At 40.4% G+C, this 22012-nt stretch overlaps 3 protein-coding genes across 4 annotated transcripts in view; 2 read left to right on the forward strand and 1 right to left on the reverse strand.

The window, feature by feature from the left end:
* Positions 1 to 964: 964 nt before the first annotated feature.
* LOC105890842 (gamma-crystallin S-1-like) lies at positions 965 to 2343 on the reverse strand. The gene is made up of 3 exons (XM_031579280.2): positions 2335 to 2343; positions 1637 to 1924; positions 965 to 1294 (listed from the first exon to the last, which is right to left on the reverse strand). Exons 1-3 carry the CDS (start codon positions 2341 to 2343, stop codon positions 1010 to 1012), a joined length of 582 nt encoding a protein of 193 aa, XP_031435140.1. The 3' UTR covers positions 965 to 1009.
* A 743-nt stretch (positions 2344 to 3086) lies between these two features.
* pik3ap1 (phosphoinositide-3-kinase adaptor protein 1) lies at positions 3087 to 17640 on the forward strand. 2 transcript variants are annotated; one of them, XM_031578722.2, is made up of 17 exons: positions 3087 to 3284; positions 4403 to 4827; positions 6395 to 6624; positions 7475 to 7616; positions 7830 to 7972; positions 8238 to 8370; positions 8558 to 8754; positions 9181 to 9349; positions 9934 to 10005; positions 10333 to 10581; positions 11140 to 11202; positions 11689 to 11888; positions 12201 to 12270; positions 12846 to 13013; positions 13587 to 13651; positions 13807 to 13907; positions 16892 to 17640. In XM_031578722.2, exons 1-17 carry the CDS (start codon positions 3265 to 3267, stop codon positions 17004 to 17006), a joined length of 2562 nt encoding a protein of 853 aa, XP_031434582.1. In that variant the 5' UTR covers positions 3087 to 3264; the 3' UTR covers positions 17007 to 17640. The 2 variants fall into 2 exon arrangements, with proteins under 2 accessions (XP_031434582.1, XP_031434583.1); XM_031578723.2 differs by having other exon boundaries at positions 11692 to 11888.
* Positions 17641 to 18484: 844 nt separating this feature from the next.
* Positions 18485 to 22012, forward strand: part of LOC105890924 (sorbin and SH3 domain-containing protein 1) — a 58162-nt gene continuing 54634 nt past the window's right edge. Inside the window, exon 1 of the mRNA XM_042709484.1 lies at positions 18485 to 18608. Within this exon, the coding sequence (XP_042565418.1) occupies positions 18597 to 18608 (12 nt within the window). The 5' untranslated portion in view covers positions 18485 to 18596. The remainder of the gene's footprint in view (positions 18609 to 22012) is intronic.

A 22012-nucleotide genomic window follows, 5' to 3' on the forward strand; every position in this document is an offset into this window, starting at 1 on the left:
TTCAGGTGTTATGGATGTTTAATCAGTATGAAGGTCTGAAGTGGTGATCTTCTTTGTGAAAGGTAATTTTCCAAAGGGCATCTGTGATGAAAGAATTAAACAGAAAAAAGTCTGAGGCTCAAGAAGGGTTTTAGCCCCCTGTAATAGTAGAAAACATGCCGGCTACTAGAAATCAACATCTAATGGATGCCACATGAGAGAACTGGCAGATGAATGAGAGGGGGATATCAGATCACATATACAGTCATACAGTTACGTATAAGGAGCACGTGGAACTGATAATAATTAAGCTTCAATATCCCCTGACTGAAAATATATTACATAGAAAGGTTTTGATGTTAAGTTGCAACCACAAGTCAGTATAGTTGAGTTTCTTTGCTATTTCACCCAGGTATAGACCTTTTTTTTTTTTTTTTACTTTTAACAAGACATAATATATTACATTTACATAGTTTCATGAAGTTTCATGCCTTCAGTTTTTTAACACTGTTTGGTGACTCGAGCTCTTGCTAGATTTTGATTGTCATTTTACAAATTGCTGCTCTTTATGCTACACATGTTCTTAAAAAGCCTGACAAAGTATCTAAAACATGACTATGAAAGAGAATAATTGTACCTTCATATAATATCTTCGTTGTGTCAGTGTGTGTTCTCCAGAACAGTAGTTATATTGTCTCTTTCACTGTAGATATGATCAGTTTGAAGTACTTACTTACACAATCCTTTCAGCTGACATCAACAGTTTAACATAGAGCTGTAAAAGGCCTTATGAGGCACTTATAGCGCATCAGTCAAATAAGCATACATTTACAGTTAAGCATACACGAACCGCCCTGTTAGTATTCGCTGTTCCTGCATCTCTTACTGAGACATTGACACTGCTGGCAAAACACGTATCCTTAAACCTCTACATCAGTATACGTCAGCCCAGCGTGTTTGGCACCAGCTTAGACAACCTTTAGGCCCCCTGAACTAACTTCAGGACCCGGGGCTGCCCGAGCAAGGGCCTTTACTGGGTCTGTTTGAGCTCTGTGACGCGGCGTACGGAGCCCACGCTGGTAGTGATGCTGCCCCAGTCGCTGTGACGGCTGTAGGGGCCGGGCCGCAGGATGTACTGGCGGCCCCGGTAGTGGGGGTGCTCGTGGAGGATCCAGTAGCCCTCCACCACATTGCAGGAGGAGATGCTGCGCATCTGGAAGGAGTCCTGCAGGTTGGGGCAGTCCTCGCTCAGGTCCATCATCTTGCCCGCAAAGTCGGACCTCTCGAAGATCTTCAGCCGAAACGCTCCATTGTACTGTTGAGTGATGCATGTTATGTGGAGATTTGACAGCCGTCTTGTGTGTTATCAGATGCTACATGCCTTGTGATTTCCCCATTTACTATAAAAAGATTTTTGGTCACACTATATTATTATAGTGCATTTATGTACATGACATATAACTAATCCTACCCTAAAATACATCTGGTAACTACATATTAATGCTAACTACTTATCAACTAATGAAGTATTAATGACTCAATACCTAAGGACACTACATATACAGTGTGGCTCAATAACATACATTTGCAGTAACAATCATTTTTATGCATTCTTGATGTATACAACTCATGTTTTGATGTGTGATGTGATTCTTACAGAGGGGATGATGCGGCAGGAGCGGATGCAGTTGTTGAAACCAGCCCAGCGGTGGTAGTTTGGGTACTTGCCCTGGGTCAGCATGTACTGGTAGCCAGCGTAGTTGGGCTTCTCGTAGGCCACCCAGCAACCGCTGTCCACGCGGATGGAGTTACAGCGGGAGAAGTGAGTGTGTGTGTCGGTGCAGTCGCTGCTGCACTCATAGTGGCGGCCTTCAAAGTTCCTGCCCTCGTAGAAGATTATCTGAACCAGAGGCAACTGTGTTACTGGAAGACACGTGAGGCAGTTCTTACGGTAAACAACACCGTCCAACCAGGGTTTGTGGGAGCAATGCCCACGTAAACACTTTGTATCTCAAAGGGTGCTGGTTAAGAAATTAGTGTCTCCAGTAAGCCAGTGGAATAACAATGTGCCAACTCACTCATTAAGCATTAGATGTTAACTGTGTTTCTGGTTATTGCTCAGCGTTTCAGAAATCTTTGGTCACTGCATGGTGAATGTGATACTATCTTGACATTTTTTTCCGGAAACAGGTCTATCTGACTGTCACTGTCTGAATAGATACAGAAACAAACAAAAAATGGTTGTGTATCTTCTTCCACACAGGCACAGATAGAATTACACTCAATCTATTGAGACACATTGCTTATAATAAACACAAGGCAAGGCACTGACACGGGGTGACACAGTCCTCTTACCTTGCCCATTGCGATAGCAGAAACAGGTTAGGGCCATCCCATGCATGCTGGAGCCTTTTACGTGCAGGACAGACAGGCAGGAGCATTGTCATTAAAATGGAAAAGGTGCTCGTGTCAGCACAAACAGCGCTGTGGGGTCCACCACTCTGAACATGACAACCCCTCTGCAGTCTTTACATCTGAGGGCATTGTCATTCAAATAGGCTTTAGCTCATTGCTGCCGGGGGGCACAATACAGTTGCTAACTCTGTAGTTGTCACTGCGGTTGGCAAGTAAAATATGAACAACTAACTGATGACTAGGTTACAAAAACAGTGTGTTGTCTCTGGACATACTAAAACACATTTAGTTTGTCCGTGTACTACATGCAGAATATGTACGTTACTGTATAGTGTATATTTGTTTACATTATGGATGTTTTTTTGGGTGGCTTGATCATATCACCTTTCAATCCCTATTATAAAAGTCAATGGAAAGAAAATAAAAAGCCTTTTCTCCAAAATGTAAATACTTCTTCTCCCCTGTCAAAGGCCCAGTTTACAGGACCTTTTTTTCCATGTGTGAGTAAGGACTATAGCCACAGTTTAAAAAAGTTTAGTATGTTATAATAGTGTGCGTGCGCTCTTCTTGTCGTTCGACATTACTGTCTTGATCATAGGTCTCTGGTGTCACTCAGATCTGCTCTGTTAGGCCTGTTTTTTTTTTCGCAGTGCAGAGGCGTTTCTTTTAAGGAAGTGACGCTCGCCACACTGAATATGAGGAAATGAACTGCTGCTTTTAACACTCTTGAACTGTGGAATAGAGGTGGGGGAACAGCCCTCAGTTAAAGTAAAAGATGCACACTGCAACAACTTCTCTGAAAAACTGCTTTGCCTCGGTAGAGCCCTGTTTTGGATGCGGTTGCACAGGTGGCGCACATTTTAACATCAGATGCCAGGCCCTTTAACTGAGTGAGTATGTTCTAATGAGATGTGTGATCAGGCTGATTAGTGGGTTTTGTATTAAGTGTATTTGAGCATTTTTGAATAGTTTCCTTCTCCGATATGGGGATGCTATAACTCATTAGACTTATCATGAAGTATTGAAGGCAGCCTTCTACTCTGAAATGATATGAACTTCATAACAAATATGTTGAAACAGCTATGATCTGAAGGAGGAAGTTAACCATCACTCTTCCTGTTCTCTCTGTTATGCTAGCATTTTTTTTTACTCCAATTACATTTTTGTCACACTTGGATGGACTATCTACAGATGCTCAGATTACAAACAAACTATCTGTTGAAACTCTGTTAACTAGAATGTATGGTTAAGATTAGTGGTAGGGGTTGGATTTGGTTAAGGTGACAATTAGAAAGACTGAACTTGGAGTCCAACAAACCATCTTTAAAGTCTCTGTTGGCGGACTATTCGAATTAAGTGTTAAGTTAATAATTAGTTCTAGTGAAACTTACTACTGGAAAATCTTTTTGCACTTAACTGTCTCTTACTGTATGACGTTTATATTATTGAGACCAAAGGCCGACATCTCACACACATATTAAATTATTACTTGCTGTACTAAACTACAATGCAAATTGTTAATGTTATACTCTAGAGTAGAATGTGTGCAATGACCTTGTGCTCTGTTGACTGAAACCAAGGTCTTTTAGTTAATCTGTAGATGGATGTTTGCTGTTGAACACCAGATCAGTCCAAACAACTGTCCTATTCATCGCGCTTGCACAGTTTTCTCTGTAATTCAAGGGTTATTTCAGTTCGCTATGGAATGTAAGATGTGGTCATTTCAGAATGATTACAATGCTTTGGCTCTACATTTTTATATTGAACATGAGATTATATTTCTTAACGTACTCACCGCACTTATTTACATTAACTTGGGCAAATGAAAGCCTTTACGCCTGGAAATACCTTCCGTCTGCATTCTATATCTGTGCAATTTTTTTTTAATATGTGTCATGTGGACTTTTGACAGAGGGTTCAAATGATTGAGACGGATGGTAATTTGATAAGCATATATGGTCTGAACGCATCTATTGGTTTGTTTGTTTGTTTGTTTGTTTATTTGTAGCATTATCTCAGCTTGCAAAATGAGTGAGGTGGCTATCCTACACACCAGTGAAGCTGCGGAATGGGCTAGTTATCTGCAAACCATATTTCAAGCATCGCACAACTTTCCCAAGAACTCTGTGGTCTTGCACCTAGTGGACAGCGAGGCTCCTCAGGAGGACCTAGACCTGAGAGCTCTCTCGGACAGCAAGTGCATTTTACTCTTACTGTCTGCTGTCTTCCTGGACCTTCTGAGTGAGCCAGTGGTTAATGAAACGTTCCAGAAACTTCTGTGTCCTCCACACACAGTGGTGGTGTTTTTCTGTGCGGTCTCTGAGGATGATGTCGGCTCAGATAACTTTGAGCACTGGGACAGCTGGAAGAAGCTCCATGCTGAAGATGAGCCCAGCTTTTATGTCTCTACAGTAATGGAGTCTATTGCCAATGGTAAGTCTACTTCCCGAAATCGTGTTCTTGAGGTTTTTGTGGTCAAAATAGTAAATTTCGAAGCACTACATAGCACCACACAGTACTATAACTGTATGGAAATTTGATAGTTGACACTAGACGGTTTGGTTGAGAGATGGTATACCATTTTATGTAATAAAATGTTTCACAGATTGAAATCATGTCAAATGTCCAGGTTTCCTCAAAAAGAACAAATCCATGACTGTCAGACTACTGGTTTTTTTCCAGACGTATTTTGTGTTACAAAATTCCCCTTTGTGGAGGACACAGTGACGTTCTCATTGACTGTCACAAGTGGAATGTTGTTTTTCCACATTATAGGGTTTCCTTCCTTCTTGATCGTGTATAATAAGTCATTTGTTCCTTAAATGTTAGGTTTTGAATTTGTCTATTGATTTACATTTAGTCATTTAGCAGACGCTTTTATCCAAAGCGACTTACATATGTGCGACTTACAATGTATACACATTTTACATTTACACTGATGGCACACTGCACATCAGGAGCAATTAGGGGTTCAGTGTCTTGCTCAAGGACGCTTTGACAGGGAATCGAACTAGCAACCTTCTGCTTACTAAACGACTTCTTTACCTCCTGTACAACTGTCGCCCATCGTCGATTTATAATTTATGGTTCACTCTGTAATGTGAGAATACCTTCTGCAAAGTTTGTGGATATTCATCTAATTGGTCTTGAAGTGATAAATACCTGGTTGAACTAAAAGGTTGATGAATATAGTTACTGATGGCATGACAAAGTGTTCTAGTGTTCTGGTAAACAGTACTCCTAATTTGTACATACCATTTTGAGAGCAGTGTTGATGCTACAATGATTATAAGCATTTTTCAGTGGTCTAGCAGTTTCATATACTCATATTTACTGTATGGAGATGTGAAACTTTTTCACATTTTGAAAAGAACATTGAATTTTTCTTTCAAATCTAAATCCATCATTTTCGGCTGTTTTGTAGTTGAGCGGTCTTTCTGTGTAATCAACGTATGTTAGAGAAGTCACTGACAAAGATTCATATTTAGACGTAGCATTTGTGCCACTGCTTCTCACTGAAACACTGGTAGAAATCTGCCCTGAGCTCTGCCACGCTCTGTCTCCCATTGTGACTTGTGCATGGGCCCCACTGCGTTGAATTCTTTACCTGGAACAGAAAACAAAAATGGAAGCAGCTTTTGTGCAGGGTAGCAGTTCATGGATGCGTGAAGCATGTTACTCTTGTTGCTGTTTGCCAAAAGATGATAATCAACTGAGGCGATGCTTGCAGAAACAAACCGCATAGTACATTACATTTGGGAGCTCATATGATAGTATTAGAACAACAAGAAAAACTATATAAAAAATAAAACTATCCCAACATCGAAGAATTTAGGTAGTTATTTGGCCTGTAAGAATGCTAAATGTTTTTTTTTTTTTTTTTTTTTGCAGTTGGTTGAGAACACTCAAAGAGGAAGCTGATCCATTCAAGCTTGTCTGTCTGCCGATAAATGCCATTGTCATATGAAAAGTTCATGTTGTGAATGTTTTTCTCATTCAGCTTCTAAAGATATCAGACAAACACAGGAGGAGTACTGGCCTGAGCCCCCAGTGCTCGACGAAGAGTTTCCTCCACCCTGCACAGAGCACGCTGCCCTTCTCTCAGACCCTTCGCCTGAGCCCCCCATATATGAAGATGATATCGTTCTCTCACCACTTGACAAGAGCCAAGACATTTGCTTCATCCCCCAGGCCTGTGTCACAGTGCAGCCAGAAAGAATCCCGTGTGGGGTATGTGTTATGACCATGGAAGTGTATACAGATCATGAAATATATAATTGAAGTCACATTATGCAGTTTTCCCCCCAGTTTTTAAGGTATGATTTTGAAGAGAAACAGAGATTTTATCCTCTAATGTACTTTGAGGTTATATGGCTATGTGACAGAGAGCTAAAAAAAAAAAAACTGTCATTGTACTGCCCAGTGTTGCCAAATGTATCACTGAAGTGCGAGTTGTGCTGTTGCTGGTGTTTGCAAGGCAGGTCTGAAGGCTTTTTAGCTAGTAAGTTGGATACTTTTCAGTATAATTCTTTAATACCTGGAACCCAACCAAGGAAAGATGATGGAAATCATGTTGTGTATATTGCTGCAACTGGCAAGTTAATGAATGCACACACACTCACACACACACACACACACACACACACACACACACACACACACACACACACACACACACACACACACACACACACACACATTTGCATAAAGCATACATTTTGTTACTTTACTGTAAAGCTTAGACATGATAGAGTTGTTTTCACTGACCAGAGCACCTGCAAACAAACCACATGATGCCGTGTGCAGTGTGCTTCAACAAGGCTGTAAAACTACAAATAACTTGCACACAATGAGCTGGAATTAGATACGCAGACCGAGAATAAGACAACACAATACCACATAAGCTGCTCTTTCACAATGTATTTCTTTTGTTCTATGTTTCATCTGTGACAGATTTGATCTGTAACAGACATAGAGTATTGTCTGCAAATAGATGAATACAGTCTCACTAGATGGGGAATGATCACTGAATGTATGTAGATACAGCTTTTTACATGTGTATTGTTCTGTATTTTGTTAGGAAAATGTAACTGTTTACATCATCATGCTGAATAAGCTGGGCAATCAGGAAAATGTTGAGATGGAATTTTCAGGTAAAGACACCAGCAAGCGTGTTCCAGGAAAGTTTGTGAATGAGTATACCATCAATGGTCTGTCACCCGGTAAGTGCAACGAAAAAACCCTGATTCGTAACAGAAAAGACGGAATTTGAAATATTTACTTTATATGAAGTACAAGATGTAGATTGTGTGTGAGCCCTTTAGTTTGTTTAAAAAAGTGTATTGGATTTGAATCGTGGACTACACCTTTAAAGCTCATTGTTGTCTTTGAAATCTTTCCTCAAGTGATCAGTCTTCTCCATTTTTCTATTTCAGATATGCCGGCAGGAGAGGTGACACTCACCCTGTATTGCAACAATTCTGTAATTTGCTCAAAATGCCTAACATATTTCACACCAATGGATGAAATAAACAGCCAACTTGAAAAAGCAACTGATCCTTTACAGTTCATGTGTCAGGTAGTTCATTATACTTTTTACAGTTGTAAACATACAGGTTTCCCTGTTTACATTTAACTCATGGCTTCTCATGAATATATATTAATATAAAATAATAAATATTATAATTTGGGCAGTGGAGGGTTAAGAGAAGTAGATTTCTCACAGAGAGGGTCTTTGTACCCTAACATTTTCTACTGCTCTGTTCCATAGTTCAAACTTAACCTCAGAATAGAATAAAGATATGTTTTTAGAATAATCCAATAACGCTGTGTTGTATTTCTAGGCATTTAATATCACATGCAACACCACAGAACCACTTGATAATTTGCTAACTGAATCTCTCAAGTCCCGAATGCCTGCGAATGGGCTCCATGTCTTTGGAATTAGTCAACTTGAGCAAGAACCTGTCTCAGTTAGTAAGTGTTTTTTATGTTATTTCACTTCTCTGTATTTAAAATATTACAATATATCTGTATGTGTGTGTGTTAACAAATGCAACTAACTGGGAGTCCTGATATGTTGTTGAATGTATCATATAAATGTCAATATTCTGTTCAATTAAAAAAAAAAAAAAAAAAAAAAAACATTTTTGTGGTTTCACAGGTCAAAGAGATAGAGAGCTCCCAACGCTACTTCACTTTGCAGCAAAATACGGTCTCAAGAGACTTATGATAGTCCTTCTGCAGTGTCCAGGTGCTTTGCAGGCATACAGTGTGGCAAACAAGCATGGGGAGTACCCCAATAACCTAGCAGAAAAGAATGGCTTCTCTGCCCTAAGGCAATTTATGGATGACTATGTTGTGAGTAAACATATTTGTGCATTCATATTTGTATGTAAATTGTAGAATGTTAAGCTGAAGTCTAGTATATACTTTGTGACTTCAAGGTGCATTTTGAATGATAGTTAATTTTGTTTCAAAAGATGTTAGATATTATCAACACAAAATAGTGACTGTAGTATATATACATATCCATCACAGTCATGATATGTATTTGGCAAACACAGCTCAATTTTTTTTAAACCAATTTGTAAAAAAAAAAAGGGATGTAAAGATATACTGTTCCTGATGAAATATGTTACCTCTGAATGCATTGAGCCCTAAATGATTTGTTAATTAAATTGCACACTACTCGTTCTGGAATGCACACAATTATCTCTTATTTGTATCTTTTACCAGGGATTTGTAGAAATTCTTTCCTGTCTTTTTAAAATGTTTTCCCCATAGGAGACGGCAGACACGACTAACACTGATGTACAGGATTCTCCTTCTGAGCCACTGGATGAGAGTGTGTATGAGCACATGACCAAATCACCTCAGGAGATGGAGATGGATTCTCTCGAGGGTGACATCTATGAGTCTATGAGAGAACTGGGAGAATGCGCTGAAGACTTATGTGAGTGCCACAGTCAAAAAATAACAAGTTGTGAGCTTTGTGGATTAAGATCTTAAATTTGAGAGAATTGATAAATGATGAATGTATAAAGGCTATATGAATGGTCAAGCAAACTTGAATATGTTATTTCACACTTGAAAAAAAAGTGGCCCCACTTTATATTACAGAAGCATTATGGAGTTTTTTGTCTTAAACTAGCATGCTAACTATTGTGCAAACAGTCATTAGACTTGCCTGCACACACCAACAGCATCACTGCTGGCACTTACCTTTCTATCTGATGTATTTTGGTGTATGGTTATAGATTTGGCAACGCTTTTGTCCAAAACACATTTCAAAATTGTTTACTTTAGCAGTATTTAAATGCAAAACAATTAAATGCACAGAATAATATAATGATGGCAGATTATAATAAAAATAAGAACATGCATATATTCATAAAGATGAGTTAACTGCATACTACATAAGGAGATATGATATGGTGTTTGGCCCAAATATGTATTTATCTACTCAAGTTTAATATCATTGTCTGCCTCATTAAAAGGTTTGATTTTTTATTCATTTAAATAATTTCCTTTTTAAAGACGAAGATATGGAGACTGCTACAAAAGAATCACAGAACCAAGAAGATACTTTGCTGAGAAAGTTTTTCCAAGGTAAAATGTAACAAAAAGTACTGGAAAAAAAAGTATCATCGCGGAACTGCATGGGACAGCTAGTTGTTTTTTACTTGTATAGTCTAGAAGAAAAATACATTTCAGAGATGTCACAGTGGGAGTCCGCAGGACTACAGTGGCTTAATCTGTCTCCACATCAAACACAATAACGGTGCTCAAAACATTGCTCTAGGTCACAGTCACGGAGTCACAGGGCCGAGAACCGGGCTTCTCAGTGGATCAGATATTCAAAGATTTCATAATGTTTAAAATGAACTCCTCCATCCCACATCAAATCTGACATGAAATCAATCTCTTTGGAAAAAGTGCGAGCAGGGCAGCCTTTGGGCCTGAACTGCATGACTGATGGCCATCATCCAAAAGAGGGGGAAGGGGAAGCTGACTTCTATGAAGAGGAAGAGGAAGAGGACCCCTACAATGCCTGCTTTAACGAACAGATCTATGACACAGTGGAGGATCTGACTTCTCCCGAGATCATCAACCGCCCCCCTGCCCCTATCCCCAGGCCCATGGGGACGCTGGACATGCAGGAGAATAAAACATACATCTCACGCGGTAAGAACTAGTCCCTTAAACTGACAGAAACAGAATCAGTATTAAGCTAATTCAGCAGTTGCATTAATTAATTGAAGAAGGAAAGGCTTAAGACATAATTGAAAGCAACAAGGTGTAATAATGGATGCTAAAGGCTTCAGTTTTAGTTTTTTGTCTGCTTTTCACAAAATGCATTTGATCAGGTTCCCATTTTATCTCATGAACAAGTTTGTATCATGTGTACTGTTTTAGCCGAGTTATATTTTTGAACATGATATATAGTATGACTGAACTGAACATGAAATGTTTAAAGTGACACCTGTTGCTGTTATTCAAAACATGTCAACACTCCGCCAAGCACACAGGATGTGTTTATTTACACAGAATGTTGTTAATTTTTTTGACCATGAATATGTGAAAAGGAACTGTGCATATTGGTGAAAAATGTTATGACTCAAGAGAGTGTTTTTTCTATTTCGCTTTCACATTTGGGAGTGAAAGCACACATGCTTTTACAGTCCCAGCACCAACTAAATCAAACTGCTGTGACTGATATGCCTTTGGTCTGCCTTCTTGCAGTGTTTTCTGAGAAAGAGTCAACCTACTCCCAATGCAATCGCAGAGACAGTGTGCCCCCTCAAGGTTTGCCATTTCATTATTTAGTCCAGGTTAGGTTAGGTACTAAAGACCTCTCTTATCCACAGTGTGACACGATACGCAGAGCTTTTTAAAGGTTAAAAACAGTTACATGATGATGGAGGTTTTTTCTGCTTTTATAACACATCCATTTAACTTACTTACCAAATATACTGTACATCCCACAGTCTAAGGGTCATAGAGGAAATCTAATTTCCCCTTTCATCTACTTTCGAAAAGGGAAACTAGTCTTTAATAGGATCATTGAACTCTGTTTACGCCTTCCCTGCTTTTTAAGTCATTGAAGCAGCCTCTCTCCCCCTGTCCATCTTACATCTTACTACCTTACCTTTTTCTATTTATTATGTAAAACAGTATTTATTGTTTCACTAGGTCTCTATTGCTCCTAGCTTGATTGTTCTCTCCCTTGTAAGTCGCTTTGGATAAAAGCGTCTGCTAAATGACTAAATGTAAATGTAATGTAAATGTTAGCAGTGCAGCCTAGGAAGGAGAGACTGCTAAGCAGCGCCCACGATCCCTATGCCGGGATGAAGACTCCAGGTCAGAGGCAGCTCATAGCTCTGCAGGAGAGGGTGAAGGTGGGGTCACTGACTGTGGACGAGGCCGTGCAAGAGTTCAAGGCCTGGAAGTTTGACCAGGACAAACGATCATGCTCTGTCCGGTTCCAACAGGTGATGTACAATGGTGGTTGCTTATTGGAGGAAGTGTTTTGTAATGGGAAACTGGAATTGTGGGCCAAACTCCACTTTCTGTTTGATGTTTTAATTGTTGCACCACAGTGATGATCTAAGACATTGCTATAGGCATATTCTGAAAAATGTTCTACAGTTTTGATACCTGTTTTTCTATGAAGAAATAAAGAATTTATATATTTTAACATGTCCAGAAACGTGCTACTAGTTTCGACTGCATCTAGAGGCTGCTTGATCATGATGCCGTAGTTTAGATGAATTATAATCATTTTTTTTACTCCTCTGGTGTAGGACAATCTTCAGAAGTTGCGTGACAGCATCACTCGTCGGCATAAAGAGAAAGGGAAGTCATCATTGGAAGGTGCGGAAAAATGTATCTTTCTTTTTTTGTATTCTTTATTTTGATAAGGAAAATATATACATATGATTTGCTTAGTTTCACATTCCTTCTTTACATTTAAAAGAAAAAGACAAAAAAGAGCTGTAAATAAAAATAAATAAAAAGGAGAAACAAAAGATTAGCTGGGAAAAGTATTGCATGGGTTCATCTGTTTAAAGGATTTTTTTCTATATTCAAATTTAAAGTCTAATCAACCAGATTCGACAGAGTCTGAAAAGACAATCCCATTTTGCACAATATATATGGAAAGTTTAACTTTGCAGTCTCAAATAATATTTAATTTTACAAATATATGCTATGTTAACTTTTGTCATCAGACTCTGGTTATCTGTGTTTATCATGTTATCATTAGTATTATTAACTAATGATTGGTTGACTGGGCACTGCTTTGGAGTCTTTCAATCCCTTTCAAAACAAAGAAATTGGTTCCATGTCCTGATAGTAGAGTGATGGGTGATGTTCTTAACACCATCCATCATCATCATCCATCATCTTCATCTCCATCTTCATGTCTTCTTTGTTTTGTGTTGGGTTAGATCTGGAGATCACGTCGCCAATGCAGAGGGACCTGCAGTGGAGCAGGGACGTGAGTGTAGAGTGTGCCATCTATGACCCCAGTCCACGGACCCCTGCTCCCCCCCCGCCAGTGACCCAAACCATGCAGAGGGGCACCTGGCAGACTGGGAGCACCTCCAGCAACTCCAGTGAGTTTTATCATATGGTTGCTTCTTGGATGTTAAATGTTTTGTAACGGGGAAATGCCATTGTAGACCAAACTCCACTTTATGGTTTGAGTACTTATAGTTGTATTGCAGTGATGGGCAAAGATTTAGCTGAAAAACATAACATCCATGATTTCCAGTGAACAACAAAACACACCACTTTGTAACTACATTCCAATCTGGTTGAGTTTATAAAGGGAACTATTTTGTTCCCGTTCGAGCACTGGGTTGACATCTATCATGTGACTGACCGGTATGCGGTGTGGAATGAGATGCCAGTAGCGTTACAGGGTAACAAAATGACCCCCTGATAATACCCGAGTCCTGAATGGTTTTGGCTTGGATTGTGCGTAGGTCTGTCAGTCTAGACTAGAGAGTAGTTCTACTTGAGCTGTAACAGATCATTTGGGGGTTTTCAATGTAATAATGGTGGTAATAATGGATTTGGGATGCAACCTAATGACGAAGAATGATCTCGGAGGATGTGTTCACCAGACAGACACCTACAGCCTACTGGATTTGCGTGTTTGTGATTGTGTTCGCTGTGACCCACAGGTAGCGAAAGCAACAGGCTGAGCACTCTGAGCACTCTGAGCAGTGGAACAGAAGGGGAATTTGAGGTGAAACCAAAATGTTCCTCTTTCAAATCTCATGTGCCTGTGCAGTTCTGCTTCAGCTGATCGGCACTGCTTGCAAATCTGAATGCAAAGTAAAGCTGTTGAACCAGAGTAATTCATGTATCTAGGCCTCTGTCTTTCATGTATCTGTCTTCTAGGATGTTCCAGATCTAGGCCCCCTCCCTCCACTACCCCCCCGATATGGTGACGACCCCCCCCTGCTTCCACCGCCTAGACTCCCCCGTCGCATTCCGGAAAGGTGAGCACCCTCCTCCACCCCCCACTGCTTTGAAAGTGAGGACTTGGATGTGAAACTAAACTAGAGACAGGATGACTCCAGTAAACTTTACAAACAACCCACAACTCACCACCCACAGGAACTGGTGCTTGACGCACCTGAGAACAAGTGTGGAGACTATAGCATGAAATGCAGCAGGATGAAGCATTTCATTTTCATGTATAGACAGTCTTAAGAGTCTAATGTTATCGCTTAGAGGGCCAGTGTGAAAAAAAACATGCATGGCTTTCAAATTCTGATCAGCTCATCACCATTTCAATTGCAGCATACAAATGATTACTACTTCCCTATGATGGCTTTTTGTTATCTGTACTTGACTGAGCATTGTAATGTTTCACACCTGATGTGATAAGTTAATTTCTTTCACTTCTAAGTAGAAATTAAGGTTGTGTTACGGGAAATTAGGGAGGCGTACACCCACGACTTGCAGTTCAGTACACTACAGTGTCCTTAATGGGTTATTCCCTTCAACATTAGGGGAAACAAATTATTACACAAATGTAAGGAACATGCATTGCAAGGTTCTCTATGGACAGGCATCCAGACAGACACAGATAAACACAACAACAACAACACACACACACTATCTCAATAAGTCTTTACTTTCTATTCAAGCAAGCTGCAACTACAGCTCTGAAGGATATTAATAGTGCATCCCTTAGCTGTGTGAAACGTCATGGTTGGGTGAGGCTGGTTGATTGAGATCTAAGATCACACTTGGCAAGATGTGACTTGAACTAGATCACAAAAAACCCAAGCCACAAGCTCTGTTTTGAACACAGCGAAAAAGCAAGCAACACAAAATATGTAAGCTTAGAATATACACAGCTGGTGCATGTGAAATATGTCTGTGAGAAAAGGTCAATGTCTAAAAGTAAAAAAACAAAAGCTGCCTCGCATCTTCAAAAAAATTAAGATATATACTCAATGAAATTAGAGAGACTGGCTGTATTATATTTACACCATTTTACTGTCACTTACAGAGACTCATCATCGTGTGACAGGAAAGGGGCACCGCACTGACTTCAAACCATTTATAGCACTACATACTCTGATGTCTGAAAAGATAAACTTTGAGACATGCATACGAAATTTGGCGAGAAAAAATGAAACCACAAAGTAGGGAGATTTTTAACACCTCAAGCACCTTTAGAGGAGACATGATGTTCTGGAGGTCTTTGGGCATGTCGTTCTGGAGAGTCTTTGGGCATGTCGTTCTGGAGAGTCTTTGGGCATGTAGTTCTGGAGAGTCTTTGGGCATGTCGTTCTGGAGAGTCTTTGGGCATGTAGTTCTCAGTTCTGGTCATTGGCTTTCCAAGCTGTGCATTTGTATGTCCTCATTCAGATGGGACCATATGCATAAATATATGTACATAAATATGTGTACATAAATGTGCAAATGTCTATACATTTGTTAACCCGTACTTCATAAATGTGATGCACTTGTATATATTCAGAAAGTATTCAGACCATATTTTCACGTTATGCTGCAGCCTTTTGTTAAAATGGTTTAAATTAATCTCTCCCCCCCCCCCCATCAATCTACACTCAATACCCCATAATGACAAAGTAAAAGCAGGATATTAGAAACATTTGCAAATGTATTAAAAAGGAGAAACTGAAATATCACATTGAGAAAAGTATTTAGATCTTTTACTCAGTAATTAGTCGAAGCACCATTGGCAGCGATTACAGTCTCGAGTCTTCATGGGTATGACCTTGATTTGGGAATATTCTGTCATTCTTCTCAGCAGATCCTGTCAAGCTCAAGGTGGACAGCCATTTTCAGGTCTCTCCAGAGATGTGCGATTGGGTTCAGGTCAGGGCTCTGGCTGGACCACTGAAGGACATTCACAGAGTTGTCCCTAAGCCACTCATGCGTTGTCTTGGCTCTGTGCCTATGGTCATTGTCGTGTTGGAAGGCGAACCTTTGGCCCAGTCTGAGGTCCTGAGTGCTCCGGAACAGGTTTTCATTGAGGACATCTCTATACTTTGCTCAGTTCAGCTTTCCCTCAACCCTGACCAGTCACCCAGTCTCTTCTGCTTCTGCTAAAAAAAACAAACCCAGAGCATGATACTGCAACCACCATGCTTCACCGTTTGGATGGTATTGGGCAGGTGATGAATAGTGTCTGATTTCATGACGCTTAGAATTGAGGCCAAACATTTCAATCTTGGTTTCATCAGACCAGTAAATCTTGTTTCTCACAGTCTGAGAGTCCTTTAGGTGTGTTTTTGCAAACTCCTGTATCTTCAGTGAGGAGAGGCTTCCATCCGGCCACTCCATAAAGCCCAGATCGGTGGAGTGTTGCAGTGATGATGGTTGTCCTTCTGAAAATTTCTCCACTCAGGATCTCAGCCAGGAACTCAGCCAGAGTGACCACCAGGTTCTTGGTCACCTCAGCCAGTTCTAGGAAGAGTTTTAGTTGTTCCAAACTTCTTCCATTTAAGAATTATGGAGGCCACTGTGCATATGGCACAGTCCTGTCTCTGAGCTCTCATGGCTTTTTTTAAACTCTGATATGCATTGTCAGCTGTGACACCTTATGCACAGAGGTGTGTGCCTTTCCAGATAATGTCCAATCCATTGAATTTACCATAGGTGGACTCCAATCAAGGTAATAAAACAGCTCAAAGAGAAATGGGAGGCAACTGAGCTAATTTTCAAGTGTCATAGCAAAGGGTGTGAATACTTATGTCCTTGTGTCAATTTCAGTTTTTCCTTTTTAATACATTTGCCAAAATGTGTAAAATCCGGTTTTAGTTTTGTCATTTATGTGGTATTGACTGTAGATTGACGAGGGGAAAAATGAATTTAAATAATTTACGCTTATCGCTGCAACATAACACAATGTGGGAAACGTGAAGGGGTCTGAATACATTCTGAATGCATTTGTATTTATTTGTATTTTTGTGTGTGTTTTATGTATGCATGTATGTTGCAGGATTCCAGAGAACATGCTCCATGAGCGCTACATACAGAGCCCCAGTCGCACCCTCACCCAACCGCCTCCTCAGAGACCGATTCCACCCCCACCCATACCACGGAGAATACATTGATGACCACCCTTGACACGTAGACACCACTGTCCTGAGGGATGGCGTTTCTTCCTGATGTAGTTAAGTGGCCGTGGATTAGACTGACATAAGTGGAGGGCTGACTTGGACCATGGTAGTTTGAAATGTGGTTGGTCACTCTGAAAAGCAGATAACTTGTAGATATCATTGATTTCCCTGTGATCATAGCTTTCAACATTTGAAGGGATATACAAGGACTGATTTTGTTTGTTTGTTGACTGTGCTGTCTTTTTAGATGGAATATTCAGTAGGCCTAATCCTTTTGTGAACTGAAAAGTTTTCAATTACTTGAGAACTCCCCCATTAAGAACATGGGCTCAATTCCCCCATTAAGCACAAGGTCGGTATGCAGTTCTGTGGTAGCATCAGTATCAGCATACAGTAGACTATTACGAACACAAGTGATATCATATTATACTATTCACATTTGAATCGTGTTTAAACTTATTAAAACGAATCAAAGTGCGTAAGTCTACCATTTCTTAAACAATTGTTTTATTTATTTTTCTGAACTTTACGTGTTTGTAAGCCGTGTAAAATGTAGTATGTTATGCATTCCTTTGTGATATTTGATGTGTGTGAGTGTGACAGAATAAAGTGATATTATGATAACATACAGTATGTTGATAAAATAATTCATCGCAAGTAAAATTACAGCAGTTTTGTAAATCATGTGTCAAACTTTGTGTAACAAATGTTTAAACTACATATACCCACTATATACATTTGCGCTTTCAATGCGCTTTAGTGCCTTCACAAGTTTAGCACATGCATCGCATCACTTGCCTTAGCTACAGCGCCATCTTTTGTCGAAAATAAACTGTATGAGTACTTTGTAGTGTAGCCTATACCAGACTTGGAGGACGTGAATGGCGTGACTTTACTTTATGAACTTCACCCACCAACCGATATCTTATCTAAGTAGAGTTTAACCTCTTATATGTTTCGCTGGTGAATTCTATGCAATCCTAATATGATAACCATTAGTTGACATTAATTGTGGTAGGCTAAATTTGTGCCACTTACTTTATGGCACAGCATGAGTGAAACTTTGGCCTAAATTCTCCTTTCAGTCTATTATCCCCACTTCTGTGCTTACTTTAATGTTGCTGTTGTAACGGTATTTTTTCTTTTTCTTTTACATAGGCCTGTGGTTGGCTACAGTCTAGACACCGCTGACTAAAGCTCATTTACTGTAAGTGTAGGCCTGCCACCAACAGACTAGAAAGTCTATACGCACACCAATAAGGTGTGTGGGTTTATCTTTACTGTGCAGCTTCATTTAAACTAGGCCTACCCTTTCTACCTTATTTTAAAATAGGCGTAACTTAAAATAATAAGTTTATTATGCAGTCAGTTCTTTTGGATGCCTGCTGACGTACATAATGCAATGACATCGAGCAGAGAATATTTCGTACCCACTTTAGACAATCCATTTGGGGACGATGCTAGTGGCGTAGTACATGCACCACGCCTCGTTCGTCCGCCCTATGCCTCCTCCGTAAAGAGCTGTATTCCAATGAAAGAGAACGCAGTCGGGAGCGATTGGTGACAGGCGGGAGGCTACACTGCATGGTCACTGAGGTAGGTTGTCTGAAGTAGCTGGTAGCGTGTGGAGAAAAACAGAGAACCCTGGATTGCTTTCTGGTAAAGGTAAGCACAGGGTCTATGTACACTTTACGCTTTAATGCTCAGTTTATGGTTTCTTAGGAGTGATTTAATTCGGGACTTACATTTCTGTTACTGTCTTGTACGCTCTGTGAAATGTACTTCAATGCAGTGGCCACTGAAGAAGTGACGGACAATTGTGGTGGTGTTTTGCGGTAGCAGCATGGATCGGAGTACCATGCGTCGGTCAGTAATTTTAAGAGCAGCCAGCACCTCTTGAATTGCTCTGTGTGCTGTAAGCGAATGAGTACATTTCGCATTGCCTGCTGTACATACATATACAAATATGTTTTGAAAAAAGCGCAAGTGTAGCCCATTCCGCAGACAGATTTCAAGTCGTGTGCCAAACGACCGCTGCTCATCCTTGCGCCACTGTAACATAACATAGCCTAATAAGGTTACCTATAGCCGAAAGCGACCAGACAGTAATTGTAATTAAATATGACATTGCATTTATCCCACGATGATGCTAGTGACTTTATACAACATGCTAGCATCTATAAACCAAGTGTATAGTGGTGGTTGTGGTATTACATGTTACGGTAATTGAGGACGGTTGTGTGTGGTTCACATGAAAAGTTGTGGTTTTATTTCTTATTTCACACACAATCCTCGTAATTGCAGCAGATCATGCGGCAGACGTAAATGTTGCGGCCACATTGCATACATCGGCAAATAGGTTCACAGCTGGTAGTCTGTGAGTAGTATGCGGCTCGGGTTAGACTCTGTTATGACTTCTTTCTCTTGACATGAGCGTTATGAGTCACTGCCATAAAGTAAAGAGCAGGTGAGAGCAAATACTGTTTTGGCCTGTTTTGGCTATTTGGTCAGCAACAAGGAAAATATAAATACAGCAGAAACCAGCAATAAAGATCAATGTGTTTAATAGTATAGTAATCAATATAACCAGATAAGAAAGTATGGTAGTTGTCTTTGGTAATGTACATAGATTTGATTTATGTTTAAGGCAAACATATTTTATTTGTTATTTATGTACAGGCCAGGTTTCATACATGGTTTAATGCAGTATGTCTTTGGCAAGGAATAGTTGTGAGAGGCAGCATGATTAGCTATATCTTCTGATTTAGGAAACACACACAGGCACATCCATGCGCGTTAGGCACATGCAGCCTCAGCCTTGAACACATGGCCTCTGCATCTCTCCTGTCTCCTGGCACAAAAGGTTATCGCAGCAAAACTGACCTCCCTGGCAATCTATTTCAGGTGGCCAGGGCAGAATCCCAAAAGATTGAAAGTCACTCCGCATACCAATCGCCTGGTAATTGTCGACTGTTTATTCTCTTCTGTTCCGGACACCTACCTGGAACCAACGAAAACGGCCTCTTTAGTAAAAGACATACTGTATCTGACACCATTGCCTTTGCCAGTATCTTGTTCAGCATTAGGCTGTTGTGGTGTTTTCATGCTAACTTGCTGGCCGCAGAGTTCATAGATAACCCTGTCAAGTTGACCTCTGCTGGAAAGGGTTATCTGTTCAGCGAGCATTGCTTAACAAGGGTATATTTTAAGGTACATTAACTTTTGTCAAAACCTGTGCGTATTTTGTTGGTTGTTTTTTTCTTCTTCTTCGAAGCGTCTTGTGAAATTCTTTGGAAAAGTTTTACATAAAGTTATGGTATGTGCTTTCTCACCAGTGACTTAAATACCCCTCACAACTTTTGAATAGAAGTGTGTTGTATCAGAGGAAGAAAAGCTCTCACGTTGGTCTAACTTCTGTTTTACAAGACAGCTTCCTACAAACAGACATTTGACTGAAATTCAAATGTTGGACTCATTGGACTGCAGGCCAGTGGATGTAGATGAATAATTTGTGTCAGGTAATTAATATTTTATAAGCAGTGAGTTGGGTCACATTACAGTATCTCAGCCCTGGGCTTTAGGCAGAGGGCTTTGTGGACTACACGCTAAAGGAAACAAGATGTGGAACTATGTTTTAAAGATTTGCTTTCAATGATTGATCAGCCTGTATCTTGGTTACGCTGCCAGTTGTGTGAGTGTTAGGTCTAGACATATGTGACCAATTGGGAGGAGCCATCTTAACTATCTGTTCTCACGTGAAGTGAGCATCATCATCTGACATTTAAAGTAAATTCTGTGTGTCCATGTGAATATGGACAGGACCAGAACTGTACAATTGAAAATGAAATAAAGGAGCCAATGAGACCTCTTGAAGGGAGGTAAGGGAGTTCCTTTACTCCGCTGGGGCTAAGTAGATGCAGAGGGTAGTAAAACCTGAATAGCTGTTCAGGTCAAAGCTGAGGGGAGTCAGAAGTAGAGTCGAGTTTCCTAAGGCGAGACGCAGAGCCCAAACACGTTCACTCAGGCACGCCAGGATCATGGTTTTGTGTCGACTTGGTGTTTGAAATATGTACTGGCATTTCGCTGCTACATTTCCCTCTCATTTATCTTGCAAGGCCTGGAGGAATGAAACTTCAACAAATGTTGGAGGAGCTTTGCAGACACAAGACCATCAGCTGTCAGTCTGACAGTGTATATTTTAAAATGGATGCAAACTGCGCACACTCAAAAACACACACACACACACACAAACTGGAATTGTCACTGATTTGTAGAGTTGTCTTTGTGCCTTTTCTTTGGTCCAAGCACGAATGCTGCCCCACAGGGTAAACACAGTGGACACTGTGAAAGCGTTGTATGCATCTTGAGGTATTTCTCGGTACACACATCACCCACACTGCAATGATTGAGAACCCCCCCCCCCCCCCCCCTGCTGAACTGGACGTTTCTCACTCAGGCACCAGAACAGTCTTTTCTACATTGTATTGATGCTACCCCAAGTTGCTTGGCAACCTCATCTTTCTCCCCCACTTCACTCGCTTATTGGTTAGTTTTCTCTCTCTCTCTGTGTGTGTGTGTATTTCTGAGCACGTGCACAACCATGAGTGGTGTGTCATTTGTGTGTCTGTCACCAACATGCTTTTCAAGGTTCCGGGACCATACACTTCAAACCTGCATGCTAATGTCTGTGAGTAAACAGAAGACAGAGAGAGTGGAAGAGAGTGTGAGAGAGAGAGAGGAAGAGAGAGAGAGAGGGGAAGAGAGAGAGAGAGCGGGAGAGAGGGAGTGCGTGGGCAATTTATGCTTCAATTTGTGGCTTGATGACAGTTTTTTCCATTCACCTCGTGCGGGTGGCAGATTGCAGCAGTAGCCCTTTTGGAAATGAGAGCGCTGCCTTGCTGGCGGTGTGCCAGCTATGTTTTTTTTTTCTTCTGCCTCACACTTTAGTTAATGCAGAAAGAGCCAAAGATAACACAAACCATGCAGGGGATCAGGATTCA

The sequence above is a fragment of the Clupea harengus genome, chromosome 13 (genome assembly GCF_900700415.2).
Source record: "Clupea harengus chromosome 13, Ch_v2.0.2, whole genome shotgun sequence".
Lineage (NCBI taxonomy): Eukaryota > Metazoa > Chordata > Actinopteri > Clupeiformes > Clupeidae > Clupea > Clupea harengus.

What these genes read in the sequence shown, in the direction of transcription:
- LOC105890842 (XM_031579280.2), bottom strand. An exon ending in CCTGCCGCATCATCCCCTCT is followed by an intron (nt 1,295 to 1,636) that starts GTAAGAATCACA and finishes ATCACTCAACAG; the next exon opens with TACAATGGAGCGTTTCGGCT.
- pik3ap1 (XM_031578722.2), top strand. Translation starts at nt 3,265, where the DNA reads ATGCCAGGCCCTTTAACTGA. An exon ending in TAAAACATACATCTCACGCG is followed by an intron (nt 10,582 to 11,139) that starts GTAAGAACTAGT and finishes GCCTTCTTGCAG; the next exon opens with TGTTTTCTGAGAAAGAGTCA. An exon ending in AGGGAAGTCATCATTGGAAG is followed by an intron (nt 12,271 to 12,845) that starts GTGCGGAAAAAT and finishes GTGTTGGGTTAG; the next exon opens with ATCTGGAGATCACGTCGCCA.